Genomic DNA, 27,684 nt, shown 5'->3' with positions numbered 1-27,684 from the left:
TCCTGTGTCCTTTAATGCACTTGACGCTCTGTGCTGGGAGGGGAGGGGCTGGGAAGGCAGGGTGGGCACAGATGCCAGGCTGGCTGCCCACCAATCCTGTGGGCAAGTGGGACCTGGGAAAGGGCTGCCCCTGCCCACCTTGGCCTTGGAGCCCAGCCCAGTGTTGACTGTAGGGCCTGAGTGGGCTTCACGGGAAGCTGGGTGCGGGTGCCCGGAAGTGGCCTTGCAGCCCCAGGCTCCATCAGCCCTGCTTCTGCCGCCCAGTGCCCAGAGCTCTGTGCCCTGGCAGGAGGTCCAGTCACTTCTCCGCCATGGAGCTAGCTTTCCCCCACAGCTGAGCCCAGGCAGGTCAGCCATACACCTGGCAGAGTCCTCAGAGGCCTCCAGAGCTCAGGCTCAGGGTCACCTCCAGGTCCCCCTGGACACTGGGAGGAGGCAGCATGTCCCAGGTCATAACCTGCAGGGAGCAAGTCAGGAGCTCCAGTCTGACTGCCAGGCCCTTGCTGTGCAGGGGGGAGGGGCCCTTCCTGGGGACAGGCTCAGGGGCCTTGATGTGGGCAGATGGGCCAGACTCCTCCACCCAGCACACTTGGGTCTGGGTGTGGAGGGGGTGGGGGAGGGGGCAAGGGCTTTCCCTGGAAGCAAGAGCTCACCTCCTGCCCATGGGCCTGGGCTCTCCACCCCCACCCCACCCCCAACGCGGTGTCCAGGGCAGCAGTGGCCCAGGCCTGATGCGGGACAAGGGCCAGAGAAGCACCGTGGAAACACTGGGAAGGCCCCGGGCCCGGGGCCTGGCTGGGCAGGCCTATGGCCGGGCCCCAGGGCTGTCACACAGCAGGGCGTCCACCTCTGCCCGCTGCAGCCACAGGCGCTGCTGCGTGCCTCCCAGCAGGGCGTGCAGCTCGTGGCCCCGACGGCAGGCAGGCAGGGCTGCGCACTGGGCCGTGTGCAGTTGGCGGCATGTGTGGCAGCAGAGGGCGGGCAGGACGCCAGGGGCCAGGCAGCTGTGTGCTTGGTAGCCAGGGGACTCAGGGATAGGCCTGTGCACGTGCTGGGGGCCAGCCCGCCCGGGACTCCCGGGGCCTTGGGGGGCAGCCCGGTGCCCGGACTGACTCAGCCGCTCTCCATGCAGGGACAGGAAGAAGGCCTCCGGCTCCTGCTCTTCCTCCCCCAAGGCTCTGAGGGGTGGGCTGCTGGCCCGCTGTGGCACCGCAGCCTCCTCCAGGGGCTCCCAGGCCTCCCCACTGGTGCCCCACAGCCGGGCACTCTGCTCCCAGGGCAGAGGCCGGTAGGCAGCCTCTGGGGAGGGCGAGCTTGGTCCTGGAGAGGGCTCTCCGTACAGACTGGCCTCCTCCGAGCTCTCGTCCTCCTGTAGGTCCCGGTACAGGTCCAGCTGGGCCCGGAACCTAGCCGGGGAGCCCCTGGGGGGCAGGGGTGGTGGCTCTTCTTCCCGGGCCAGCCTCTGCTGCAGCCACGCCACGCAGGAGTTCACATCCACACTGGCCCGCCGTGCCTGCAGCAGCACCTCGGCCGGCAGCACGCTGGTGCCCAGCTGCGCCAGCACCTCTCCCAGGATCTCACACTCCAGCCGCAGGGCAAAGCAGCCCAGGGCCACCTGCACCAGCTGGCAGGCAGGGGGCGGGGCGGTCACCATGAGGCAGTGGTTGTCCCTGGGCACGTAGCCCATCTTCTGGAAGCTCTGGACAAGGAGGTCCTCTGACAGCGCACCCTTCAGCACGTGCACGTAGCCCCCTGAGAATGTCTGCAGGGAAGGGCCAGTCAGTGGCAGTCCTGGGCCACCACCCTCCCTCAGCAGGCACCTGGGGCCAGGTGAGCAGACAGAGCTTGGCTCTGCTGACACGAAGGGCCACCGCCAGCCCGGGACTCATCAACTGGGGCAGCCTCCCCCGTCATCACAGTTTAAGAAATGAGTACGTTTTTCTGGCTCCTCAGTCCAAACCAGACAAAGAGCTGCCACACTGAGAACTCACTGCCTCCGGCTACAGGGAGTGAGGGCTTTCTGGGCTGCGAACTGCGGGACAACTAGAAGACTTGTCAGGATGGACCCCCCGGGAGTGCTCCCCTACCCACAGCTGCTGACAGCGTTCACAACCCATCAGGTCTATGACGCTCCATTGTGTGCAGGCTCTGGACCTGGGGCTCTGCTTCCCCTCACAACGAACGGACCTTAAACTGGGCTGTTCTTCCGTCCGGTTGGGAAGTGGCTTCGGAGAGATTAGGGAGCTTGCTCAAAGCCACACAACCAGGAGGAGATAGCCAGATACCCAGGTCAGCCCAACGCCAAAGCCCAGGAGCGCTGCAAGCCCCGGGGCAGGCCCTGTGCGCCCCCATGCCACCCCTTGCCCTCTGAACAGATGAATAAAAGTCCTATGACCTCAGACCAGCTGGTGTCCTCCCTGAGCAGTGGGCTGTGGAGCTCACCACCCCAGACAGCCTGCTGCTGCCATGGCGACTGGCAGAGGCATTTCGCCCACATGCCCAGTGACATCATCACCTTCCCACTCATCTAAATTAAGCAAGGGGCCTGCCCCCTCCTGCTGGCAGCAGCTCACCTATAGAGGCCAGTTCACACCCTCTGTACCTGGGCCTAGGGGTGAAAGAGGTCCATGCCCAGTCTGGCCCTCAGCCCCTGTCTGCTTCACTGGGGTGCACCCACCCGGCTTCGTTCCCCATAAATGGGATCAGCCCACATCCTGGATGGTTAGGGTGACCATGGACCCTCAAGTCCCTCCCGTGCGCCTGTCCTAGGATTCTTTATGGTAACTGGGGCCACAGAGACACTTCGGGGAGAGCAGTGATGGAAGCTCTAAGGGGCAGAATAACCTCAGCGTGCTCTGAGCCCTGAACCCACTAGGCCGAGGGCACCTGAAATCCCCCAGCCCCGACGCCTGCTCAAGGAAACCCCTTCGGTGGAGCACCCACCTTGATGGTGGTGAACTCCTTCCTCCAGGGCAGCAAGTACAGGTGCACGGCGGCCAGCTCCAGCAGCTCGAATGCGCGGGCCAGGCCGCGCAGCGCCGGGGCCAGGTCGGCGCGGCCCCACAGACCGTCGGTGAGCAGCGCTAGCGCGTCGTCCTGCAGCGCCCCGTGCAGGTCGAAGTCTTCCACTAGGATCTGCCAGAGCACCGCGCGCAGCGACGGGTCCCCGCACACGCCCGCGCGCCCGCGCCGCAGCTCGCGCTCTAGGCACAGGCGGTAGTCCTCCGACAGCGAGCGGCTGCCCATCCTGGCGGCGGGGTAGGGCTTTAGGGACCAGAGCCCCCTCCCACCGGCTGGGTGCCGCGAGACCGCACCCGGTATCCCAGGCCTGGCTCCAGACTCGCGACCTCGCCACCTGAGCCACCCCGGTACCTACAGCAGCCCCCTTCCTGGAGATGCACCCAGCCCCGCCAGCTGAGTCCCCGCTCCCGAGCAGAGCATCCCTCACCACCAGATGATGCCGCGAGCCCCGTGGGCGACCCCACTACCTGTCTGTCCCCAAGGGTCCCCTAGCGCGCGCCGCTCGACTCCGGCTTGTCGACAGCAGGGCGCTTCCGCCGCGAGCCGGCTCCGCCCCTCGGCCCCGGGCCGTGACGCCAGGGGTGGGGCTTGAACCAGGAACGCCCCCTCAGCTAACCGTGGCCGAGCGAGACGTGCCCGGGGGCGTGGCCTGTCGCTCTCCCGTGGGGCGGAGCCGGCTTGGCGACTGCCCCGCCGAGCACAGGTGCGTGCACCTGTCCCGCCACCTGTCTCCGCCTCGCTCATCTCCCCGGCGCTGGTGCCATTCGGGGACAATCCGTTGCCAAAGACCGCAGACAGAGCGGGAGCCCTGTAAATGGGCGGTGTGTCCCAGCAGCCCGTCCGCCGAGGAGGCCCGTAGCTAGGACTGCCGCACACCAATGTCTCCAGCAGGGCCCTCGAGAGCGCTGGCCTGCGGGGGAAGCTGGGGCGGAAAGAAGTTCCTCTTGCGCCCGCTGGGCTGGGAGCCAGACGCAGGGCGGGGCGGGGCGGGACCCTCCGCATTACCTGGCAGGGTGAGTTGAGTGGGCAGGTGCGGCCCTGTCCGTTCCTGAGGCGCTGATGGGCTGGGGACGCCTGCCCACACAGGACTCTGACAGGACAGTGGCCCCAGGTGCCCACTGGCCTCGAAAGCTGGCCTGCTGGGCTCAGACCCAGCTCTGCCACCAGGAGTCATCGGCTGGAGAAGGCACCTAACCTCAGGAGGTGAACCAGCCGAAGGCCTGGGACACTGTCCGGCCCAGTAAATGCCGACCATTTGATCGCCGTTTTGTGAGAGCGTTTCCCAGGAACCTGAGCACCGCTCCGATGACCAGCGTCTGCTGTGGCTGGGCTCACGCGCCTGCCTCTGGCCACCCAGATCGCTGGGGCCCCTCCTTCCGTGGCACGAGCTGCCCATGAGGGCGCCCCATCACCTGCTCTCTCCACTCCCAGAGTTGCAGGTACCACCATTCTGGGGCTCACATACATCCGCGTTCTGGAGCAAAAACTGATTCCGAGAGCCCTTCAGGCTGGATGCTGTGGGATCAGGTTCTGCCCAGGCACAACCTCCACCCCACTGAGCCCTGCAGAGCCTCCTGCCCGGGGGGACACCCTGGGGCTATTCCAGCCCCATGCAGAAGGCCTGGCAGCAGGCCTGGTGTGGCGGGTGGGCCGCAGGGGTCTCTGGAAATTTGGCTCTTGCTGGTTGGCCAGTGAGTGGGAGCAAGCAACCTACTCGGGCAGAGATCTTGGTAACCTCTTTATTTTCAGCCAGCTCAGTGGCTGCTGGCGACAGGCAGAGTCAGGCCAGGCCATGGGCTGCAGGCAGGCGCTGACCCCTGGGTCCATACCAACTCAGAAAAGGATGTCTGAGTGTAGGTACCTGCCACCCACTTATCCGACGCCCACTGCCCAGGGTGGAAATGTGGCCCAGAGTGCCCAGCCATGGCAGGTGTCCCAGGGACGCCTGGGCCTCCAAGGGACAGTGGAGTGGTCAATGCCCAATAAATAAATAGTACAGTCTCAAACCACCCAGGCCTCAGGCTCCTGGGGCGAGGGCTGACAAGTTCTTGACTCTGACAAGAAGCTGGCTCAGGGCGCTGTCTCAGGGGACAGAAGGCCCGTGTCCTGGCTCCGCCTTCATGCCCCCAGGGGAACTGGCACCTCTGGCTCCTTGCCGGGCAGGCCGCTCAGAGGCTGGAGCAGGAAAGAGAAGGGCCTGCTTCCTGGGAGCTGGTTCAGCTTAGCCCCATCCAGTCAGGAGCAGCCCCTGGGGGCAGGTGTCAGGTCAGGGTTGGGGCAAAAGCTGCAGAGCCCCGGTGCAGGTGGCTCCCCGACAGTCCTCAGCAGGGGCCCTCCTCCTCTCCTTGCCCAGGGCCCCCCGAGGCAGCAGCTCCAAGTAGCTCAGGGCACTCTGCAGGGAGGTCAAGCAGTAGCCGCCCTCTCCAATCAGATACCTGCATGGAGGCGGCACCAGTCACTGCGGGGGGTGTGAGGAGGCCCTGGCCTTCTAGAAGGGGCATCTGCCCTTGGGGGGCAGGGCCTGGACACTGGGGTCTCACAGGGGCTGTCAGGGAGGCTGGGGGGGGGGAATGCCCACCCCTCAGGCAGACACTACTTCGGGCTTGGGCCCCAGCTCTCCCCACCCTCCACCTTGGCAGGGGGCTGAGCCAGGGGTGGTGGATCGGGGCTGGGGAAAGGGGCTGTGGGCTGCGTGCACAGGGTGCGTGGCCAGCTCAGCCTGGGGCTCCTACCCCTCATGGATGAACTCCTCCAGAGCAGCGCACTCCGACACCAACTGCGGGAGGCCACTTCTGAGGACCACGAAGGACAGGATGGGCAGGAGGTCATCGGCACCACTGCTGGACAGAGGCGCGGACGGCTGGGGGCTCCAGGCTGAGGGGCTGCTCAATCGCCAAACCCCAAAGCCCCAGCTCAGCCCCTGGAGGGGTCCTGGGCTTGCTGGCTGCCTTCTCTGCACCAGCACCACCCCAGCCCTTGCACAGAGCACCTAAGAGCCGCTGGTCACCCCCAAAAAGGCCCCATGGAGGATGGGTGGGGGTGGCTGCAACCTCACAAGCTTGCCCAAGCCTGGGGTGCAGGATGATGGCAGGATGGCCCAGGTCCCAGTAGCCTGCTCATCCCTGAGATCAGGTGCCACTTAGCTCGGTGCACCAAGTGGCCCAGGCTTTCTGTGAGAGGCGTCAGAGTGAGCTGATCAGGGGGGGCCCACAACCAATGGCCTCTTGAGGAGAGCACGGGGCAGACTTTGGCTTGAGTCTGACAGGAGGACGTTGCCTCTCACAGGGTGAGCTCCCTCCTGATTGGGCCCAGCCCCACATCCCCGGGCACCACACAGCTGCAGGGACACAGACAGGTGTCCAGGGGAGGAAGCTGGAGGGGCTGAGGCAGACTAAGTAAGCTTTCAGTCCTGGGGCTGCCACCTGCAGCGACTCACTTGGATGCCAGATAGCAAACTGGTGAAGGGGGCTGTGGGGGCCCTGATGGAACTCCAAACCCACCTGGCCCTGGGGTGGGTGGGGTGGCGCCTGTCTCACTCTGCCCTGCTGACTTGCCACTCAGCTCTGACTTCTACCTGTCAGTCACCTGCAAGCACCTGGGTGTGGGGAGGTGCCACAGCCTGCCCACCTGGCTGCAGTGATGGGTGCCTTCAGCATGACCCTGGCCCCTAGGGCAGATGGCAGGAGGCAGAGCCCCTGGTGTGGGAACACCAGCCCCAGGTGGGCACTAGGGCAAGAGGCTGTGGGCCACAGGCAGGCCCAGGTGAAACTGAGGCAGGACCAGGAATCAGTGCCCCAGGCTCTGGGGTAAGGTGGGGCAGGGAAGATGCAGGAGCCCCGGGGCTGGCAGCCCAGGGCAGGGAACAGGCTCTTCCCCTCACCTGGCAGCTTCCCCCAGGTGTGCCACAGAGAAGCCAAGCACCTGCTTCTGGCGGAGGCAGCCCTACATTTCATCAGAGTAGCCCAAGGGTCCCTGCCCCTAAGAAGCCCCTCAGGGAAGCCCTGACCCTGAGGATCATCCACCGGGGCTGGAGCTGCTGGGGGCAAAAAGCTGTGGCCCTGGTTCCAGGCAGAGTGGAAGGGTGCTCTCTTCCTGTGTCTGTGCCTGCCCCAAACTCACATGGCAGCTGCGCCGGGCTGCGGTCCGGCCTCGGGTGCAGGTTCCTGGGCCCGGTGGTAGCCCTCAGCACAGGCGCAGATGGCCCGCAAGGCCCGCACTACATGCAGAAGGTAGGCTTTGGGTGAGGGGCTGGGGGGCCCATCCCCCGAGAGCTGGCAGCCGGAACAGCTCTCGGCACCCACACCGCCCCTGCCCGCCCGTTGCATGGCTGACCCCTCCCTCAGACATGGCCCTTGCACCACTCAGGCCCCATGGGACACGCCCCGTCCGACAGGAGGGCCTACAGCTCCCAGACAAGGCGCACAGGCCCAGGGCACCTGCTGGGACAGGTCACTGTCCCTGCTCCCTCTCCCCAGTGCCCCTCACCGATGCACTCCAGCTTCTTCTGGGGGCAGCTCTCCAGGACCAGCAGCCCCAGCTCCTGGGCTGCAGCCCAGTAGGGGTAGGCACTGGTTCCCAGGCTCTCTGGGTCCCGAGGGAGCAGCTTGCTGGGGATACCGAGGGCGGCCGGGGGTGCGTTCCTGTAGAGCTCCATGCTCCTGCTCAGGGCGGTCTCCCGGGTGCGGTGCACACTCCTGGGGCCCAGAGAGGCCAGGCTCAGCGGCCCAAGGGGTCCTGCCCAGCACAGAGGCAGGGAGGGGGCAGCTGGCCACGTCCTGAGTCACAGGAGGGGAGATGTGGCCACAGGCAAGCCAGCTGAGGGTGTGCTCAGAGCCAAGTGCCAGGGAAGCGCAGTCACGGGAGGCCAGGGGATGGAGAGGGGCAATGACATGCAGGGAGACCCCGCAGGGGCCCGCAGCAGGGACGGCACCTGTAGAGGGCCAGGAGCAGGGGCCACAGTGGGGAGAAGAAGGGCTCCTCGATGCAGGCCAGGCAGCGGTCCTTGGAGACAGCCGTGTTCAGGCCTTCGAAAGCCAGGAGGGTCAACGAGAGCAGTCTGTCTGCCGGGACAGAGCCACACACAGCACTGTGGGGCCAGCTGCCAGCCCCTGGACGTCCCCCAGATGAGCCCCTCCCCCATCGCCGCTCCTCTACCCTCCCAGAGCCAGCCTCAGTGTGGCTGGGGCCACAGCCAGCATCCAGGCTCAGTGAGGGAGGGGCACTTGCCTGGCCCTCCCTCTACCCACCTGCACACCAGCCCCCTGAGTGCACATGACCCAGACCCAGGGTCAGAGCTGGGGTCTGGCCCCTCATCTCTGGGTGGCCACAGGGTCCCGCCCAGCCTCCCTGAGGGGCCAAGGGGTCCTGCCTGGGAAGGAGCGCTGAGCAGGGGCTCTTTCTGAAAAGGCTTTGTACCCCGAACTGTGGTGCAGGAACCCGAAGAAAGTTGAGAAACACACTTGCAGACAAGAAAGCTCAGGCCCCCAGAGATGGGGTGCCCTCCTGGGGATGAGGGAAACCTGCCCAAGGAGATGGGGAGCCACCCAGCAAGGACAGGGATCCAGCTGGGGAGAGGGGCCCCGCTCCGAGTCCCTCAGACAGCAGGGGCCCCACAGTGAGAACAAGGCCCGGACTGCCAGGCCTCCGTTGCTGGCGCTTAGGAAACCCCGGAACCCCCTCCTCATTCAGCCTGGGCCCACCCTTGGGGAAGCCACACACTATTCGCAAAGTGGGAAACGCGGGGGTGAACCCATCGTCACCGCCAGGCTGCATGCGTGTGACAGTCTTCTGGCCTGGAAGGACGCGGAGTCTGCGACAGCCAGGAGGACCAGCTGGCTGCCAGAGGCTCTGAGGGTGGACTCCCCGCTTCATAAGACTGCCGTGGGCCAGCCCCCCCGAGGACACAGTCATGGATGGAGGGGCTGCCGGGCCCACAGCCAGCCTGCTGCTCCTAGAGGCAGGCGGGGGCCTGTCTGGGAAGCAGGGCTCTGCAGGTTGGGGCTGGCTGGGCTGCGGTCCGGAGGAAGGGCCCCTCCAGGGCCTGTTGCAAGTCAGAGCAGCTCCGTACCCGCCCGCTGTCCCGCGGGATCGCACACTCACCGATGGCGTTGTGGATGTCCTTCACGGTAATCCTCAGCTGCACCAGCAACGGCTCCTCCTTCACCCCCGAGGGCCGAGGCTCAGACTGGCCCCCGGGGCCCTGGCCCCACCGATCGGAAGTGGCCAAGAACTGCTCCAGGTCCTCGAAGGAGCTGTCCTTTCCCACCTGGGGTGAGGGAGGCCCCTTAGGGCTGCTGTCCAGCCCTCTGTCCAGGAGCACAGGCTGGAGTGGGGCTGGCGGGGGACTAGGAGGGGGCTCGTCAGGGGGCCGCGAGGCCAGGGTGGGCTCCAGGGGGGACAGCATGCAGTAGAGGCTCTGTGAGGGCCGGAGCCGCCGGCTTCCAGGGGCCAGCAACCCATCGGCATCAGGGGGCAGGGAGCAGCCGCTGGGGGCTGAGGTGGCAGCAGCGCCCCTGCTCACGACGGGGTACAGCGCCCGGTACACGGCGCACTGCAGCTTCTTCAGGAGCTGCGAGATGGGGTGGTCGGGAACGCTGCAAACCGAAATGGAGGCTGTGTGTGGGGGCCCAGCACGAGCCCGGTGGGTCGGAGGGGCTGCAGCCCACTCACTGGCCTTTGTCCTGGGGGCTGAGCAAGCCAGCGCTCCCGCCACATTTCACCCCCACCGCGGTCCAGAGCAGCATCTCGTGTATTCTTTCCAAATAAAGTCTGAGCCACCCTCGGAGAAAGCAGACGGAGGCCAACGAAGGAGTGTGGTGCAAGGGGCTGGGCCCTGGGGCAGCCCCACAGGGTCCTGGGCAGCACGGGGCCTGGCCTCCTCATCCACCTCTTCCCCTTCTAGTCCTGCCAGCCAGCAGCCAGAGGAAGGGCCTGAGGATCCGGGTACCTGAGCAGGTGGGACACCAGGCTGGTCACCAGTGACAGGTCCCCAGGGGTCCTCTTGAGCTTGGCCCTCCAGTGCTTGGGCCAGTCCTGCAGGACAGGAGGCCTTGGAGCAGAGCACGGTAGGACCCCAGGTGGGGCGCCCCTCCCTCCCTGCCCCTGCCACAGCTGCACCCCAAAGGCCAGGCCACACTGTTGACACCCCTCCCTGGAGTGCAGGGAAGACCCAACACCATGAGGCCCATGTGACCCCACATCCTCTGCCAGGGACCCCGGGACCCCTGCCCCGCACCTACCCCATGGGACTCACGTGGTCTTGGTCGTACTCCAGGATGGCAGCGTAGAGGGCCCGCTGCTCCCGCTCCTCAGGCGTCAGGGCAACCTGGCTGCAGAACCTCCTGGGGAGAGAGGACCGGGCAGCCTCAGGGGCCAAGCAGGCGCCACCAGTCCTCCCAGAGCTCTGAGGCCCAGATGGCACATGGACGCACCTGTTGGCGGCTTCCTGGAGCCGCAGCCTGCGCTCCTCCATCTTCCTCTGCAGCTGGGGCCGAGTTAAGGCCAAGTCCGAGGCCCCAAACGTGCACCAAGCCTGGGTCATCCCAGCGCCCAGCCGGACACAGGAGGCCGCTGCCTCAGACCCCTAGGAGATGTGGTCCAGCCCACAGGCTGGATGGGCACCCACTCAAGGAGGGAAGGCAAGCCCTTGGCCACTGGAGGGTGGAGAAGTGGCTGCAGGCACTGGGTTCGGGGTCAGGATGTCTTTGCAAGGCCCCAGGGGGAGAGAGGAGCCATCCCTGAGCACGAGCCTCCCCCAGGCTGGAAAAGTTCTACTCTCATGCCCACCAACCCACCCTGCCACCTTTACTCCTCCACCCCCTTCTCTCTCAGCACAGTCACACCCTGAACTTTCCCCTCTGAACTCTGAGGATGGATGAACGGAAAGGATACAGTCTCCTCCCGGGCTCTGGCGATCACCAGGTTCTCCATCATCTGCCGCTGCAGGGACAGGGTCTGGGAGGGGAGGAGGGAATCACACCTGCCCTCTCCCCCTCCAGCACAAGCCTCCCTGGGACCCACTCACCAGCGATGTCTTCTGCAGGGCCTGGCTGGCGTCCAGACGGGCCACCCGGGCCTCGTAGGCAGCCTTCAGCTTCTGATTCTGCAGGGAGGCCTCCTCCAGGGGTGTCAGCTCCCTGGAATGATGACAAGCTGTTGTGCAGACCCCAGGAACCCCGGCCATGCTCTGGGGACCTGAGGACCCTTCCTGACCTAGCCCTGAGACCAGAGGTGAGGAGGCAGAGGAGAGGGCTCTGGCAGGAAGTGAGAACGAGGGAGGAGGTCTCAGAGGGCTGGGCCACTGCCCGCTGAGAGGTGGGTGTCCGGCAGCCAGGACTGCTGACTCCACCTCTTCACAGGAAGCTGAACATCAGAGCTCCGTGCAGCTCAGCGATGTGTTTGGCGACAGCGGGAAACTCTTTGAAGGCACCATGCAAGCCAAACAGGTTAGTTTGCAGCCCGTGAAAGGGAGAAAGAACCAAGTCTATTGACAACAGCCACCAACAGCCACCCACTGTCGCAGCTTCAGCCCCGTATCTTCTGAGCTCCTGGGCCGGAGGGGGACGGCGGTTGTGTGCCTGGCTCTGCCCCAGGGCTGCGGGTGGAGAACGGGCCGGAGCCTCCGGAGGAACAGAGGCTCCTGCAGCCTGGCAGCAGCGGGCCAGGAGGCGCTGGCCCTCCTTGTTGACCCTGCTTGCACGCTGGCATCTGGGACTTGATGTTTTTCATCAGCTCTAGAAAATTGCCATTATTTGAATTGCCATTTCAAATAACACGGCTCTCCTGTCTTTCTCCTCCTCTTTTTCGAAAACTCCAGTAACCTTATGGGCGACCTTCTACCTCTCAAGTCTCCTGTCTTTGGTTTTCTTTCTATGAGTCATTCTGGGTACCCTTCAACCTGTTGTCCAATTCATTCGTATCTTCACAGCTTCGTCTACTCTGCTATTATAAAAGTGTCATTCTCTGCACATGTGTCGGTTTCTATGGAGGACACACAGCTGACCATCAAACAGCACAGTTTGAATGCATGGGCCTACTTATACACAGATTTCACTTTAAATTAAAATTTACTTAAAATCCGCGTGTATGAGCAGATGGCGCACAGTCAAACCCGTGGTGTCTGAGGGTCGGCTCTGTTTTCGCCCTGCTGCTGGGACTCGCATGTTATGAGGCCAACTCAGTCCTGCTCAGGGTTTCAACTGCGTGGTGTTCTGTGCCCCAAACCCTCAGTTGTTCAAGTAGCAACTGTAACTCGTTGTTACTGTTACCACTCAGTTTGCAACAGTAATTTTGCTATTATATTTTTCATTTTGTTTCTCCTTGGTTCTTTATTGCTAGGCCAGATTTTACAGTTTCCTGTTCCCTGTGGGGTTTTCCCCCCTATAGGTATTTAGGTATTTCCACACTTGCCTTTCATTTCTCTGAACACAGAGTGCAGGGCTGTTTTATAAGCTACGTCTCATAACTCTATTTGAAGACTTCGTGGGTCTGTTTCTGCCGCCATTCCTTCACTTTCTTATTTCTTTTTGTGCTTGGCTATCTCAGACTGCGTGCCACTCGCTTTATGGAAGTTCAAGGTGCTTTTCCCCAGAGACGATCTGCCTGGTGTCTGCCGGGGGCACCACAGGCGGTCCATGCTGGGACCTGTGCTAACGCCTCCACACCCAGACTCAGCCCCCTTCCCTCCTGCCCCATCTTACTTCTTAGAGCTCTGCGACTCCACCACCTGGAGCCTCTGGAACATCTCTGGCGGCAGAAATGGGAGGAGCTTCCCCCCTTCATCTGAGTACACCCGGCGGTGCCGGCTGGTCGGTGAGGGCACAGGAGCAGCCACGGGCGCGGCTGGCTTCAGGCAGGCTTTCCCTGCAAGGCACACAAGTCAGCACAGGGCCCACATCCCACAGAGGACGCAGACTCGGGCAGACGCCCCAGGAAAACCTGCTGCTGACGCCCACCAAGCTTGGCAGCCGTCGACTGGGCCCTCTCCAGGCACTGCTCCGCCAGCTTCAGCATTTTCAGGGTCTCCAGGGGCACAGCCTCCCCAGCTTCTAGGGAACGAGAGACAGAGAGACTGGTTCCTGTCACCTCAATCACTAACCAGATTCTTGCTGAGATAAAAACAAGGGCGTGCCCTGGCTGGTGTGGCTCAGTGGACTGAGCACTGGCCTATGAACTAAAGGGTTGCCAGTTTGATTCCCAGTCAGGGCCCATGCCTGGGTTTTGGGCCAGGTCCCCAGTAGGGGGCATGTAAGAGGCAACCACACATTGATGTTTCTCTCCCTCTTCTTCTCCCTCCCTTCTCCTGTGTCTAAAAATAAATTAAATCTTTAAAATAAAACAGGAGCACATTTGCTGTCTCCTAACCTCTGACCCCTGGGCCAGCCCACCCACCCTCGTCTCCTGAGCCTGGCCAGCCCAGCCTCTGGCCGGCTGTCCTGTTGTCTCAGCTGGACCATCAGAGTCCTCTCTCCACCTAATGGGACATTTTATTTTTATTTTTTAATTTACTCTTTATTGTGTTTTTTCCCCATTACCATTTAGTCCCCTCATCCCCCCTAACGGGCCTTCTCTTCTGAGGACTTCACCTGCACCCCCTGCCCTCCCCCAGGTGGGCCACAGCCACGGGGCCTTTCACAGAGACACTGTCATTGCTCACTCCCCACCTCTGGCTGTGCCCAGCCCCCCGGCGCCGCCCCACGGCTTCCATTCTGCACCCCACCTCCAGAGACGGCTCCCACCAACAACCACCGCAGGAGCTCTACCTGAAAACCCGTGGACAACGCCAGCCCAGCTCCTGCCCCTCCCAGCCGGCCCCTCCCAGTCGGCCCCTCACCACACACTCCCACTGAAACTGCCCGCACGCCCACATCTGCCCTATTCCAAGTGCTCCCCAACCCCTCAGGGCCTCTCTCCCCTGGGACCCCTGTCCCCACTGAGGGCTACTGCCACCCAGCTCCCCCCATCCTCAACCCTGCATTGCCCAGACCTCTGCCGAGCTCACCGGGGACTCCCACCTCGCCCTGGCTTCTGTGCCTTTGCACACTGGACTACAGGGCACCAAGCAGGCTGTGCCGCTGGGGCAGCCCTCTGTCCCACCCTCGCTAGCGTGCTCCTGCACCCCTATCTCCCTGTCCCCCCCACAGTTCACCATCTCCCCCTCCACCAAGGCTGGGGGAGGTGCAGCTTTAAAGAACGTACCCAAGCCCACCCACCTCCAGGGGGCCTCACCACAGACGGCCTCCCCTTGTTCCCTGCGGCCTCTCCGCCTGGAGTCCCCCCTCCAAGGGGACCTCACACGAGGATGGCCCCTGTCCCACCCAAGGCTCTGCCCACCCCTGACGCACCTGACCCTCTTCAGCCCGCCTGCCATTCCTCACTCAGCACCCACCCTCAGCTCAGGGCTTTTGTACCCCCCTCTGTGGAGAATGCTGCCCCCAGCCTTTGCTCGGCTCAGTCTTCCCTGCTATGTCCCACCCTCTCTCGCCCCTCAGGGCACCTGTCCCTTTCTGCTCCTGCGTCACCCCACCATAGCTCATGCTTGCTGAGTGCCTACCCATTCACGAAGTGCATAGGATAGGCCACCCCACGCCTGAAACCCACCAAGGGCTACAGTGTCCAGAATTTGCCCAGCCCAAGAGCAGCAGTGAAGCTGAGAGCTGTACCTTTGGTGGTTTCCACTTCTTCCAGCAGCACCTGGGAGATATAGTGGATGCTCCTCAGGTATTCTGCATATGCCTCCTGGGCCCAGGGAAGAGAAAAGGCAGGGGTCAGGCAGCGGAGGCAAGACCCCGTCCCTCCTCCGCACAGCCCGTGTGGGAAGCAGGAACAGTGGTGTCTGCGAATCTCTGAGATACACCTGAGTGTCCAGCCGGTCTGCCTGGGGCTCACAGAGGAGAGCCCCTCCTCTCCGGACTTGACGGAAAAGGCGCCCAGCTGGGAGTCCGTACCTTCTCCCACTGCCTTTCTCTCCGGCACAGGAAGGAACTGAGATTCTCGTTCAGAGGCCAGGGAGAGCCGCTGTCATCATTGTTCACTGCGTGCAACAAGTTTCCTTCCTGTGCCGCTCCTTCAGCGGCTCTGCTATCTTTTTCCTGGGAGGCTACTGAGGGAGTGGTGTCGCGGATCGCGGCATCGCTTTCTGGCTTCGGTCTGGGAACCCGCTTTCCCGAACCCCACCCCCTCGGTTCGCGGGAGTCTAGGACACCAGAATTACTGCCAGTCTCTCGGGGGTGAGCATTCTGCTTCCTGAACGCGGCGCAGGGCGCTTGGACCCCACGGCACGGTGTTTCATTGTTGTTCGCCGCATCCCGGCCCTCGTGTCTAGTCTCCACCTCGGAGACTGGGATAAAATGGATTCCGGGAAGGATTTCTCACTTGTGGGGGCACCTGCTTCCCTAGAAAACCAACTTGGGACTTGGGGACAGGAGGGGATTGAGGGGCCGGGACGCGCCCCCCGGCTCGCGCAGCCGTCTCCCTCCCGGGCAGCCCGGCGCGGCTCAGCCGGCTTTTCCAGCTGGTCGCCACCCTTGGATCATCCTCGGAACCAGGCACAGCCTCCCCGCCCGCCCGCGGCTGAGACGCCCGGAAAGACAGCACGGAGGAGCCGCAGTTAGTCGTTTCTGGTTGTCGCCCCCCGTGGGAATCTGGTTAAATCTACAGCATCTCCCGGAAAAACACACACCCACGAAGCCGTCTGCCAGGTCTATTTTGGAGGCTGCGCCGCGGACCCTTCTGTAGCCCCCTTTCCGGATAAAAGCGCGGCTGTGATTCCCGACGTGAACAGACGGGAAAACCGAAGGCGGGCAGGCCTGGGAGCTGTCCAAGGTCAGCACCGCCTTCCCAGCCCAGCGCCCCGCCGCCGCCGCGGGGTCCTACGGGCGCCCACCCGCGGCCCCGCCCTCGCCCACGCCCACCGGGCCGGCCTCGCGAGGTGGCCGCCCGCGCCGCGCCGCGCCGCCCCGCGCCTCACCCGGGGCCGGTCGCCGGTGTCCAGTTCGATGGCCCCGTTGGCTAGCTTCATGGCGCACTGCAGCGGCTTCACCGCGCCGTCCCCGGCCGCAGCGGCCATGGCGCCGGGCGGGGGAGGCGGTGCTGGCGGCCGAGGGGCGGGGCAGGCGGCTAGGACACCGGAACGAAGAATGCGCGGGAGCGGGAGCCGCCCGAGCCACGGACCGCAGGAACACGCGGGACCACTTCCGGCTGCCCCGCCCGTGCCGCGCGCTCGGCGCCGGGGGCGGAAGAGACGGAGCTTTCCAAGAACCTCTTCATGCAGTTGCTACGAGCGTGCGAGTTCCACAACCGGCCCCTCAGCTCACGTCCGAGACGCGCCAGCCGCGTGGGCCCCGCCCCCGCATAGCCCCGCCCCTCGCGCTCACCGCCCCGCCCCTCTCGTCCAGCGGTCCCGCCCTTCTCGTCACGCGGCCCCACCCCTCCGCGTCCCGCCCGCCCTCCCGCTTCCTTGGGAGCAGAGCGGAGCGGAGCGGCGGAGGCAACGAGCGAGCGCAGTCCAACCGCCCAGACGAGAGCTCAGGGCCGATCAGGACCTAGCGGGGCCAAGCCGCCGGGACCAGAGAACCGAGCGTGCCCGAGTGCTGCCGAGCGGGGCCGAGCGGAGCCGAGCGGAGGCGAACGGGGCGGAGCGCCGGGGCAGCCGCCATGAAACGGGACCGGCTCGGCCGCTTCCTGTCGCCTGCGGCTGCTGGGCAGCGCGGGGGCTCGGGCGGCGGCCGGACCCGGGGCCGCCCCGCCCGCAGCGGGCCAAGCGTGGACGAGGCAGCGGCCTTGGTGGCTTCGCGGCTGGGTTGGGGGCCGGCGCGGGCCTGCGAGGACGGCGCCGACGACGCAGGTGGGTCCGGCGGTCGCCAGGGACCGTGTCTCGCTCGGTGCCCACGGCCCCGGGCCTCTCTTCCGCGGCGTCCTTGGGCGGCAGGCAGGCAGGCAGGCGGAGCCTCCCTGGCGCCCGCTCTGGGGGCTGTTTCGCAAGCCGCTGACCCTCCCTGGCGCTCGGACTCTGACTGGCCTGGCCTCCAGTCCCGGTGCTGCGCTGCAGGCTGCAGCCTGGGATAGTCGCCTCACCTCCAGAGCCCTGGCGGCCGGCTCATTGACAGAGAGTCCGGTGGGTGAAGTGAGGCGTGGGGGAGCTTGGGCCCCGCCGGCAGGGGTCTGGCCTTGCACTGCCCGAGTGTGTGATCCTTTCAGCGAGAGTGCTGGCGACTTCGGTGTGCTCCTATTTTGCAGAGGACTTTTGCATCTGTGTTCGTCAGGGATATAGACTTGTAGTTCTTTTCTTGTGGCGCCCTTGTCCGGTTGTGGGCCCAGTGTGTTGCTGTACTCAGAGTGGAGGCAGTAAGCGTTCTCCCAAAGGTTTTCTGGACCAGAAGGCCCCCATTGGCCACATCTTCCCAAAGGCTGTAGTTCACCTGGGAGCCCAGAGACAGAGCCGTGCTTGAGGCCCAGTCATGGGCTTCTGTCTTAGGGATGTGTCTGGGGAGGCCCCACGGAGGGTTCTCCACGCGAGGAGCTGGGAGGCTGGCGGAGCAGAGGCCTCACTCCCTGGGGCTGCGCGGGCCCCTCCTGGGAGCTTGTGGTCTTGCGTGTCTTTCGCAGCAAGCTACCTTGCCGGCTGACCTGTCATCTCCTGTGCTTGCCCAGGAGTAGGTCGGGCTCTTGCCATGGGGCACTGCCGCCTCTGCCATGGGAAGTTCTCCGCACGGAGTCTCCGCAGCATCTCCGGCCGGGCACCTGGGCAGAGCCCAGAGAGACCACCCTCAGGGGAGCGTGTGTTCGTCAGGGACTTCCAGCACCTGCTGGGGGTGGCTGTCCACCAGGACCCAGCCCTGTCTCAGTTCGTCTGCAAGAACTGCCACGCCCAGTTCTACCAGTGCCACAGCCTCCTCAAGTCCTTCCTGCAGAGAGTCAATGTGTCTCCGATGAGCCCCCGGAAGCCCTGCGCACAGTAGGCACTCCTTCGTTCATTTGGGGTGCTCGGGCTAAGCCCCTGTGTGCTCTGCTGTTCCCAGTACAGGGAGTGCCTGGTGGGAACGTGTACAGTGGGGAGGCCATGGTGCGGGGGCAGCAGACTCGTGGGAGCCCCATGCGCCTGGGGTGGGAGGCCAGGGTGGGGGGTGAGGGCTGTGGTGGCTCTGAGTGCTCCCATGGAGGGGCAGGGGCAGCCACCCGTGGGGGAGGGTAGTGAAGGGAGCAAGCCTACGCCCTGCTTGCTGCAGGGCCACTCATGGCCTGCTGATCCTTTGCAGGGTGGGTGCCCAGCCCCCGGCAGAGGCAGAGGAGGGAGCGTGTCTGGGTGAGTGCCCAGGGCCAGATGTATGGTAGGGGGTTGGGCTCACTGCAGGCTGGTGCTGACCAGCCCCGGGGCTGCCATCTCTGTGCCTTTCCTCAGTGGACCTGATCCCTTCGAGCCCCGAAGGCCTGCGCGGCCTGGTGGGGTGGGTGCACGGACACGCGGCCAGCTGTGAGGCTCTGCCCAGCCTGCAGAGGACGCTGTCCTCCGAGTACTGCGGTGTCATCCAGGCTGTGTGGGGCTGCGACCAAGGTCACGACTACACCATGGACGCCGATTCCAGCTGTGGGGCTCTCTTGCTGGACAGTGCATTGGCAGTCAAGTGGGCGTGGGACAAGGAGGCAGCCCCACGCCTCACCCCACATCGGAGGTCCAGTCCCACTGGGGCTGCCCCTCTGAGCACCCAGGGCAGAGCGACCACAGCCTGGGCTGAGACGGAACCGCTGCCCAGCACGGATGTGGCCCAGCCTCCTTCAGATGGCAGCCCCGTGGGGCCCAGGTCAAGCCCCCTACCTCAGTCTGGCCTCCCCCCGAGTGGGGCTCCAGGTAGGAGGCTCCTCTGGGCCATTAGACCAGGATTCCTACTCCTGAGCCAGCAGGGCCCTCGGCAGGCAGGGGGTGTCGTGTGGGCGTCTGATGGTGGGGAGGGCCGAGGACCCTGTGCCCGCCGGGCCTGCGGAGGCACACTCCTCTGCCATCCCTCTCTCTCTGCCTGCTCGGCCCGGGGACCGAGGGAGAGAAGAATGGGGCCCTTGTTGTGGGTGTGGGGGAACAGGAGGGCTGGTGCCTCTGAGGCTGTCTTGGGTCATTTCCTGGGCCTCAGCCAGGGCCCTGGTGACACCTCAGTGGGACTGGAGTAGACAGGCTCCTCTGCTGAGTACTGAGGGGAGACACAGGCCTTGTTTGGGTGGGGGTGGTGCAGCTGTTCACTCACATTAGGAGGGCCAGGCCAGCTCCTGCCTGCTGTCAGCTGCCAGGAGTACACCTGTGTGCATGTGGGTGCACGGCCGCTCCTGAGCGCTAGTGCTCTGTGGGGCTCTCAGAAAGTGCAGCTCCCGGGCAGGGTCTGGGGGCCAGAGGCACTCGGGGGCTGCATCAGAGGGTCCTGAGGGCCGCACGGCTGTTCAAACTGTGTGTGACCCCTCGATAACGACGTTTGTAAATGTCCTGTGACGCTCACGCTGTGAGTCATCCCACCCTGAAAGGGCTGGGTCTGAGTCTCGGGAGGGGCTGTTCCTGGTGCTCAGTACTGCCCGTCCCGGACACACCCGGGCTCTGTGGGCTCTGCTGGACTGGGACCTTGCATGGGTGGAGTTGGGAGGGGGCTGGAATGGGAGGCTGGAGGACCCCAGCGCCCCCACAAGGCCGGCTCTGTCAGGCCCCACCTGCCTGCCAGGCCCTGTCCGAGCCGGGCTGGTAACAGGACCCCTGTTCTTTGTTTCTCAGGGCAGTTGGGTGAGAAGCAGTTCCCATCTTCAACCTCGGATGATCGGGTAAAAGACGAGTTCAGTGACCTTTCTGAGGGGTGAGAGAAGAGTGGGTTTAAACAGCCTAAAATTTCTCCTTGGAAAATCAAATTCCACCACCCTAGGGGCCTGCTGCCCGTGTTTTGGCTGGGGGTGCTTCCAGGCTTCTCTGTCCTGACTGGGGGCTTCCTGGGTCCCAGAGGGTGCCCCTCCCTGACACAGCCACCAGGGAGTAGCTCCTGGGCGGCCCTGTAGGCGTCCTCTGCTGCTGCGCTTGTCTCCTCCTTCAGCGCCTTAGTTCTGTGCGACCCCACGTGTCCTAGAGCAGAGGAAGCCAGTGTCCTGAAACAGCTGTGGCTTGGGGCTGTCTGCTCCTGGCCACCCCCTGCCTCTGAGCCAGGAACCACTCACACCCTCCCAGCCCCACCCTGAGGCTGGTACGAAGATGTGCCTCACCCGTACATCCGTAGAGCAGTTCTCAGTGCGACTCCAGTGGGGGCGCCGGTGACTGAGGTCCCGGAAGAACCTGCGAGTGTGCACAAGAACCACCGTGGCACCAGCAGTGGTCATGGGCTGTCCTGCAGGCTGCCGGCCAGCCTCCAGCCTTTCTGGCGGGTGCTGGCTGCCCAACTGGGAGTGAACAGTGATTCATGCTTCAGGGTGAAGGTCACAGAAGCACAGAGCTTTCTCTGGCTGACCTTTGAACTGGCTGACAGCTGACCTGTCTGCCCAACTGGTGCTCACGGGTAGGGTGAGGGGATGTTCGGAGCATCTACGTCCTCAGAAGCCCGCCGGGGCCCGTGCAGAGGCCCTGCTGTGAGGAGTGCATGGCTTACGGGGAATCGCCAGCCTGTTGGACTTCAGTGGCCCTTTCCGTTAGGAGGTGGGATCTGAGACTTGGGGGTTTAGGGCTCTTAGGGCGCTTTCAGGAGAACTACACATGGGACCTGGGACCCGAATGGTGTCTTTAGACAGGAAGTTGCGTCGGACCCGTCACCCACCCTAGGGCTTTGCTAAAGGCTCCCTCTTCTGTCCTAGGGACGTCCTGAGTGAAGACGACAATGACAAGAAGCAGAGTACCCAGTCCTCAGACGAGTCCTTTGAGCCTTACCCAGAGAAGAAGTAAGGGGACAGGCTCGGTGCACGTGCCCGGGGCTGCGGGGTGGAGTCTGGCGGGGCCTGGGGGCCGCTCCCTTCACATGTGCTTTCTGGGTCAGCCCGCCAGGCCCAGCGCAGTGTGGTCCCTGGGCGAGCTGAGGCCTTTCCGGTTCAGGTCTGGAACCTGGCCTCAGGTCCCTCTCCAGGCAGCAGAGGCCAGGTGAGGGCAGTGGAGGCCCGTGGGTGTGGCCCAGCCACGTCCCGGAGCTCCTGGCCTTCCCCGTGCCCAGTCCTGCTCGCAGCCACACCCCCGGGGCAGCCTTGCCAGCTTCTAATTCCTGCTCTGCATGCTGAGTCTCTGCGGGGTTCTCAGCTATGCCTCTGGAACCAGTCTCTGTGCCACTTTTTTTTTAAAGATTGTGTTCACTTTTACTTGTGGAGAGGGGAAGCAAGTGAGAGGGAGAGAAAATCAGTGTGTGGTTGCCTTTCATGTGCCCCCTGCTGGGGACCTGGCCCGCAACCCAGGCATGCGCCCTGACTGGGAATCGAACCAGTGGCCTTTCTGTTCACAGGCCAGCACTCTGTCCACTGAGCCGCACCAGCCAGGGCTTGATGCCACTTTGTTGTCAAGTTGCTTCGATGACCTTGTCTTGACCTTCTCTTTTCAGGGACTTGGGTGCTCTCTCCAGTTAGAAGGTAGGATGCTGGCAGGCAGGGATGATTTTACTTGTGTCACCTTCTCCCATACTGCGCCTAGGGATACCCCAGCCCTGTCAGCACTGATGTGGGCTTTGCCCTTCAGCATTTCACAAGACAGCGAAAACAGGGCCGCAGGAGACGCAGAGCGCAGATCGAGACACAATCGCGACTTTTCCTTTAAGTTCTGACCCGGGTTACAGAGAAGCCAGAGGACAGTTAGGGGGCTCTAGGGAGAGATCAGAGTCTGGTGCAGCACTGAGCCCCCACCCCCCACAGCCCACCCATGCCTGCAGGGACCCACCTGTGGGACCCACAGGCTCTCAGAAGCCTCCTGGTCTCAACAAGCATTGATTTAGGGTGGGAGGAAGATGGCAAATCGCTGGCCACAGCACGGCCCTGGTGGGGCAGCTGTGCCCTCAGAAGAGGGTGGAGGCCAGCGAGCAGGGACACACCATGGTTCAGAGGACAGCTACTACGGAGGCGAGGAGGGGAGGGGCCTCACAGTCGCCAGAAAGCTGCTCTCAACACATGGGGCTCTAAGAAGGACAGTTACTTGCAGTCCTTAGCGGTGCGGTGAAAGGCACGTGAGGAAGTTCACCGTTTCTGAGCATACAGCTCGGCGGCATTAAGTGCATTCGCCGTGTTGTGCAAAATCGCCAGTTTCCAAACTTCGGCATCCCGAACAGAAGCAACTCTGTGCCCTGGAAGTGATGAGTCCCCGCCCCAACGGCCTCTAGTTGGGTGCGCGTCAGCGGGACTTGGAAGCAGACTCACACAACACACACCCTTTCGTGACTGGCCTGCGCACCACGGTTTTGAGATTCGCCACGTTGCAGCCTGTGAGCACCTGACGCCTTCCTGTGGCCGAACGGCCCTCTGGCAGTGACTGAGAGTGTGCCCCAGGGGGTTTTAAAGCGTGTGATACGTGGCTGTTGAGGCAGGGGCACTGACCTCTTTTCCCCTAGATTGTCATATTAAAAAATGACAACAGCCAACGCAACAATAGCTGTCTGGTGCTCATGAATCAAAGTTCCACCTTTTTCTTTTTTGTCAGTTTGGCAAAACTGTGGTTTTTGGCATACAGCAGAATTTAGCTAGCTTGTGTGTGCCACGAGGTGCAAACGGTTGGAGATCGCTGCTCCGTCGTACAGGCAGCCCACGTTTCGTTGACCCACCCACCTGCCGTGGTGGGTGTTTTGCACCTTTGGGTTACTGTTGTGGATAGTGTTTTGAGCACTGGTACCCGGGTGTCTCAGCCCATTTGGGATTCTGCTGAGCACAACCCCAGGTGGAGGGCTGGCGGGCCACGTGCTGAGTCCACGTTCAACGTTTTGAGGAGCCACTGGTTTTCCACAGCAGCAGCACCACCTGTGTTCCTGCCTACAGCGCACGGGTCCAGTTTCTCCACGTGCAGGAAGCATCGCTGTCTGTGCTAATGGGTGGGAAGTGCGTCGTTTCGATCTGCATCTCTCTAAGGATTAATGATGTTAAGCATCTTCACACGTGCTGTTTCTTTGGAGGACTGTCTATTCAAGGCCTTTGTCTGTACTTTAATCGGGTTGTTTCTGTGCTGTTGGATTGTAGGGTAGTGTCTCCTGTTCAGTGGGCTGTCTTCTTCACTCTGAATGTGTCGTTCTGAAGTCCAGCTGTCCTGCTCCTCACTGTCACTGCCTGTCTTGTGTCCCAGCTAAGAAACCGTTGCCAGACCCAGTGGGACCATGAAGACTCATCCCTGCGTGCTTCCAAGAGCATCGTAGTTTTAGCTCTGACACTCAGGCCTCCGGTCCATGAAGTTAATTTGTGCGTGTGGTGTACGTTGGAGACCCAGTGTCATTCTGCGTGCGGCTTCCCAGCACCTGTGCCGGAGACACTGTCCCTTCCTTACCAGGTGGTCTGGGCACCCCTGTGGAAAGTCAGTTGGTTCTTATCAACTCCAACTGGCCTACATCGTCTGTCTTTGTTCCAGTGCCACAGTTTGGGTTATTGTAGCTTTGTAGTAAATTTTGGAGTCAGGAAGTGAGTCCTCCAGCTTGTTTTCGAAACTCTTTGGCTATTCATCCAAACTCACTTGAAATTCGGTGTGAAATTTAGGGTGTTTTTTTTGCTCCCCCTCTATTTTTCAAAAACCACCATTGGGATTTTGGTAGGGATTGAGTCTGGAGATCCCTTTGGGGGAAGCATTGCCATCTTAACAATGTTGGGCCTCTAGTCCGTGAGTGTGGGACGTCTTCCCGTTTATTTAGGTCTTTAATTTTGTTCACCAGTGTTCCGTAGTCTTCAGTGTACAAGTCTTCCACCTCCTTGGTTTATTCCAAGGTAATTTATTATTTTTGATGAGATTGCAAATGAATTTTCTTAATTTTCTTCATTGTTAGCATATGGAAATAGGACTGGTGTTTGATTTTGTACGTTGCAACTTTGCTGAATTTATATGTGAATTCTTTGGGGTTTTGTACATATTAGATCATGTCATCTGTGAATGGGGGTAATTTCCTTCCTTTCTAATGTAATGGCTTCTGTTTGTTTCCTTGTGTGATTTCTCTGGGTAGGATATCCACTCCTGTTTTCTTGTTCTGATCTCAGAGGGGAGGGTTCAGTCTCTAACCGTGGAGGATGGTGTGAGCCGTCCTGGGGCTTGTCATGTGGCCCCAAAAGCTCCCTTCTGTTTATAACACAAGTTCCTTAAATACCTGGGTCCAAAAAGGAGAGTGTGTGTCTCCCCTCGACAGACACCACAGGAGCACGTCGCTGCACCTGGGCTGGTCCCCCCATTGTCGGAGTACAGGGTTCCCACAGCAGGGCTGAGAAATGGGGGTGGCAGCTGGTGGAGCACTTGGCACTTCCCAGAGGCAGCACTTCCCCCATAAGGACATCCCATTGGGGCCCAGAGTTCCATAGTTGTTGATTCTAATCTGTTTTTCTAACTTCATGGTGGTTTTGGTGGAGAAATTGATGCCTAAATCTTTGCAAAATGTTTTTTTTAATTGATTTTTAGAACAAGAGAGAGGGGGGCATCAGTCTGTTGTTCTTCTCATTGATACACTCACTGGTGGTTGCTTAGATGCGCCCTGACGGGGATCGAACCCACACCTCTGATGGGTCAGGATGATGCGCTAACCAGCTGAGCCGCTTGGCCAGGGCACAGGTGGCTGGGTCTGACACTTAGAGTAAACCCACTGCCATGGTGGCCGTGGTCACCCTCACAAGGCGGCAGTGCCGGGCCTCTGCCTCCGGAGTTGTCCTGGCTGTGGTGGCTCTGGTCTGCTTCTGGGCCCCCCATTGAGCACAGAGGTGGACACAGGTTAACCCTGGAAGCTTGAAAAAGCCCAGCCTCTCACATTGGAGAGAGAGTTGAGGAAAGCAAGAACACTGCACAGAGGTCAGACACGTCCCTGCATCCGATTGCTCTTTTCTTTCCAGGGTGCCTGGTAAGAAGAACGGAAGCAAAGAAGCCAAGAAGCTTGAAGAACCAAAAATCCGAAAGAAGCCTGGACCGAAGCCAGGCTGGAAGAACAAGCTCCGCTGCGAGAGGTAAGGCCAGTGGGGGCTGCGCTGCAGGGGTGCGGCCAGGACGGCAGCTCCAGGGTGCGCTCTGTTGCAGGGAGGAGCTGCCCACCATCTACAAGTGCCCGTACCAGGGCTGCACAGCCGTGTACCGAGGGGCTGACGGCATGAAGGTGAGGCAGGCACTGTTGGAGTCAGGGTGTGGGCCTGGGGGAGGCACCAGGGGCAGATCCACCCAAGGGTGCCCATGAGCCTGGGGAAATAGAGGCACAAAGCAGCCCCCCACCATTGCTGCGCTCTGTGGGGGAGGATGCACTAGCCTTTGCGCTAGGGAAAGCCCCCGTCTTGAGTGAGGAACGGTCAGACCTGTCCCTTCAAGGGTGCTGGGCAGGGCCTATGGGAGGGGCAGGTGCTGCGTGATGGGCGAGCTGCTGTCACAGGGAGCCCAGCGCTCAGGGCTGCGCCGTCCCCACAGAAGCACATTAAGGAGCACCATGAGGAGGTGCGAGAGAGGCCCTGCCCCCATCCTGGCTGCAACAAGGTGTTCATGATCGACCGCTACCTGCAGCGGCATGTGAAGCTCATCCACACAGGTGTGTGCCCAGTCCCCCTCCTGGGAGCAACCCCGAGGGTCTTGGCGGATCAGCTCAGTTGGTCAGAGTGTGGAATAAGCCAAATCCAGGGCCTTTGTGTCTGTTGTGGTGGATTTTTAAAAAGTTATTTACATGACATGCTTTGGAGATTGTAAGAGGAAGCCACACACTGTGGAAACGGTGAGAAAGGAAAGTGCAGGGAGGCAGCGAGTGCCCCTGAGATACCGTCAGCCCTCGAGGGCCACTTCTCCACTGCGTGCCAGCCTGGGCTCACAGGACACCAGTGGCATGGCTTCCCCCCCATTGGCGTGACCACACAACCCACATGTCCAGAAGCACATGACCCACACGACTGCCTCACCGCTGCTCCTGTCCAGAAGGCAGGCCCTGGATCAGCGCTGCCTCCTCACAAGACAGATTTCTTACACGGAAGTCTCCTGTGAGTGAGTTACTTCACTCCGAGTTGTCCACTCCTGTGGCTTCCCAGGGACACTCCCTCCCTGTGGCTTTGGCAGTGAGTGTTCTTGTGCACGTCAGGACCTGACACAGTAATTCCCCAGGGTGCGCGAGCATTTATCAGGGGGCCTTCAAACATTTAAGAAAACAGGCTTCAACTATCCAGAGGCCTTAGAGGAAGCCCCAGCCGTGGCTAACGGTCTGTATCAGAAGTGTCTCTCATCTAGTCAAAGTAGGCCAGCAGGGTCCCCTGCTTTGGCACCAAGTGTAGGAAGCCCAAGAGGGTGGGCCTCTCTGGGGCCTGTGCTCACCTGTCACTCCTCAGAGGTGCGGAACTACATCTGTGACGAGTGTGGACAGACCTTCAAGCAGCGGAAGCACCTCCTTGTCCACCAGATGCGGCACTCCGGAGCCAAGCCTCTGCAGTAAGTGTGGGCCGGCGCCCCCTCGTGGCCACACTGGCACCCATGTCCTTGCTAACCTCCTCCTGTCCCCAGGTGTGAAGTCTGTGGGTTCCAGTGCCGGCAGCGGGCGTCCCTCAAGTACCACATGACCAAACACAAGGCTGAGACCGAGCTGGACTTCGCCTGTGACCAGTGTGGCCGGCGGTTTGAGAAGGCTCACAACCTCAACGTGCACATGTCCATGGTCCACCCTCTGACACAGACCCAGGACAAAGCTCTGCCTCTGGGGCCCCTGCCCGGGACCACGGAGGGCCAGGCCGTGAAGCCTGAGCCCACCTGAGGGTGCACCCGAACTCACCAGGTGGTAGATGGGGTCACAGGACGACCTCCACAGTCCCTCCCGTGCGACCTGATGGCACCGCTCTGCTCGCCCTGAGAGCCCTGCACTGAGCCCTAGCCCTGTGCAGGGGCGTGGGGGGGCTTGGTGCGAGGCCCAGGCTGCCTTTTCATCCACTCTGGGACCAGCAGTTTATTTTCCTACATAGACTTGGGGCCAGATGCAAGTTTTAGATAATCGGTTCCTGTTCCCCACCAAAGCAATCAGGAGATTTGTAATCCACTTTTTAGTGCAGCCAGAGCTCCACGTCATGCTCGCAATAAATTATTTACAGAGGTGTGGTGCGTGTGCGGTCCAGTCAGAAGAGGCGGGGCTCCTGGGAGAGGCCCGCATCGGGCGTGGCCTGCTGCCTGCTCAGGAGGGCGGCTCTCAGTTCTGGGTCACAGCCTCCGTGAGAGGCCAGCAGCTGCAAGAAAACCGAGCTCAGGGTGACGCAGACCCGACTCTCAGCACACGGGGAGAGGGGAGCTGGTGGCTGCAGCCACCAGGCCCCGTGTGGGATCTCCGTGTCCTCAGGCTCACACAGTGGTTTGGATTAACAAGAAACACCACGGTGCCCTGGCCAGGGAGCTTGGTGGATTAGAGCATCGTCCTGATGCACCAAAGGTTGCAGGTTCGATCCCCAGTTACAGCACATAGAAGAACCCACCAATGAATGCATGAATGGGCGGAGCAACAATGAGTGTCCCCCCCCCCTGCCCCCCACCTCCTCTTTCTCTAAAGTCAATAAATGTTAGGAAAACAGCAA

General features: G+C 62.2%; 4 protein-coding genes across 7 annotated transcripts in view; 1 reads left to right on the top strand and 3 right to left on the bottom strand.

Annotated features, from left to right (window-relative positions):
* Positions 1-35: 35 nt before the first annotated feature.
* Positions 36-4,114, bottom strand: SPATA2L (spermatogenesis associated 2 like). Of its 3 annotated transcripts, XM_053916205.2 has the most exons (4): positions 4,027-4,114; positions 3,489-3,943; positions 2,944-3,247; positions 36-1,762 (listed from the first exon to the last, which is right to left on the bottom strand). In XM_053916205.2, exons 3-4 carry the CDS (start codon positions 3,244-3,246, stop codon positions 806-808), a joined length of 1,260 nt encoding a protein of 419 aa, XP_053772180.1. In that variant the 5' UTR covers position 3,247; positions 3,489-3,943; positions 4,027-4,114; the 3' UTR covers positions 36-805. The 3 variants fall into 3 exon arrangements, with proteins under 3 accessions (XP_053772180.1, XP_024407240.2, XP_053772181.1); XM_024551472.4 differs by lacking the exon at positions 4,027-4,114 and having other exon boundaries at positions 3,489-3,960; XM_053916206.2 differs by lacking the exons at positions 3,489-3,943; positions 4,027-4,114 and having other exon boundaries at positions 2,944-3,482.
* A 632-nt stretch (positions 4,115-4,746) lies between these two features.
* VPS9D1 (VPS9 domain containing 1) lies at positions 4,747-16,392 on the bottom strand. Of its 2 annotated transcripts, none has more exons than XM_053916200.1 (15): positions 15,989-16,392; positions 14,682-14,757; positions 12,975-13,067; positions 12,720-12,882; positions 11,045-11,156; positions 10,912-10,974; positions 10,452-10,504; positions 10,274-10,361; positions 9,968-10,053; positions 9,121-9,614; positions 7,952-8,081; positions 7,507-7,715; positions 7,141-7,237; positions 5,754-5,858; positions 4,747-5,456 (listed from the first exon to the last, which is right to left on the bottom strand). In XM_053916200.1, exons 1-15 carry the CDS (start codon positions 16,085-16,087, stop codon positions 5,288-5,290), a joined length of 2,037 nt encoding a protein of 678 aa, XP_053772175.1. In that variant the 5' UTR covers positions 16,088-16,392; the 3' UTR covers positions 4,747-5,287. The 2 variants fall into 2 exon arrangements, with proteins under 2 accessions (XP_053772175.1, XP_053772176.1); XM_053916201.2 differs by lacking the exon at positions 15,989-16,392 and adding an exon at positions 15,701-15,929.
* Positions 16,393-16,455: 63 nt separating this feature from the next.
* ZNF276 (zinc finger protein 276) lies at positions 16,456-27,680 on the top strand. Its single transcript, XM_053916202.2, has 11 exons — positions 16,456-16,864; positions 17,671-17,974; positions 18,276-18,322; positions 18,419-18,865; positions 19,766-19,844; positions 20,824-20,907; positions 25,003-25,113; positions 25,184-25,259; positions 25,562-25,679; positions 26,461-26,560; positions 26,633-27,680. Exons 1-11 carry the CDS (start codon positions 16,675-16,677, stop codon positions 26,877-26,879), a joined length of 1,803 nt encoding a protein of 600 aa, XP_053772177.1. The 5' UTR covers positions 16,456-16,674; the 3' UTR covers positions 26,880-27,680.
* Positions 27,218-27,684, bottom strand: part of FANCA (FA complementation group A) — a 33,751-nt gene continuing 33,284 nt past the window's right edge. The window contains exon 43 of the mRNA XM_024551519.3: positions 27,218-27,342. Coding sequence (XP_024407287.2) covers positions 27,235-27,342 — 108 coding nt within the window. The 3' untranslated portion in view covers positions 27,218-27,234. The remainder of the gene's footprint in view (positions 27,343-27,684) is intronic.

This window comes from Desmodus rotundus, chromosome 12, assembly GCF_022682495.2.
Source record: "Desmodus rotundus isolate HL8 chromosome 12, HLdesRot8A.1, whole genome shotgun sequence".
NCBI classification, from domain to species: Eukaryota; Metazoa; Chordata; class Mammalia; order Chiroptera; family Phyllostomidae; genus Desmodus; species Desmodus rotundus.
Note: the sequence above shows the minus strand (reverse complement) of the source record. Positions and strands in the feature narration are given on the sequence as shown.

Excerpts from the sequence above, each read along its gene's own strand:
- SPATA2L (XM_053916205.2), bottom strand. The coding sequence starts at position 3,246 with ATGGGCAGCCGCTCGCTGTCGGAGGACTACCGCCTGTGCCTAGAGCGC. Across the intron at positions 1,763-2,943 it reads AGGAGTTCACCACCATCAAG|ACATTCTCAGGGGGCTACGT; the intron begins GTGGGTGCTCCA and ends CCTTCCCTGCAG.
- VPS9D1 (XM_053916200.1), bottom strand. The coding sequence starts at position 16,087 with ATGGCCGCTGCGGCCGGGGACGGCGCGGTGAAGCCGCTGCAGTGCGCC. Across the intron at positions 10,505-10,911 it reads CCAGAGCCCGGGAGGAGACT|CTGCAGAGGAAGATGGAGGA; the intron begins GTATCCTTTCCG and ends ACTCGGCCCCAG. Across the intron at positions 5,457-5,753 it reads GAGGAGTTCATCCATGAGGG|GTATCTGATTGGAGAGGGCG; the intron begins GTAGGAGCCCCA and ends GCCTCCATGCAG.
- ZNF276 (XM_053916202.2), top strand. The coding sequence starts at position 16,675 with ATGAAACGGGACCGGCTCGGCCGCTTCCTGTCGCCTGCGGCTGCTGGG. Across the intron at positions 16,865-17,670 it reads GGACGGCGCCGACGACGCAG|GAGTAGGTCGGGCTCTTGCC; the intron begins GTGGGTCCGGCG and ends GTGCTTGCCCAG. Across the intron at positions 18,866-19,765 it reads CCCCCCGAGTGGGGCTCCAG|GGCAGTTGGGTGAGAAGCAG; the intron begins GTAGGAGGCTCC and ends TTTGTTTCTCAG.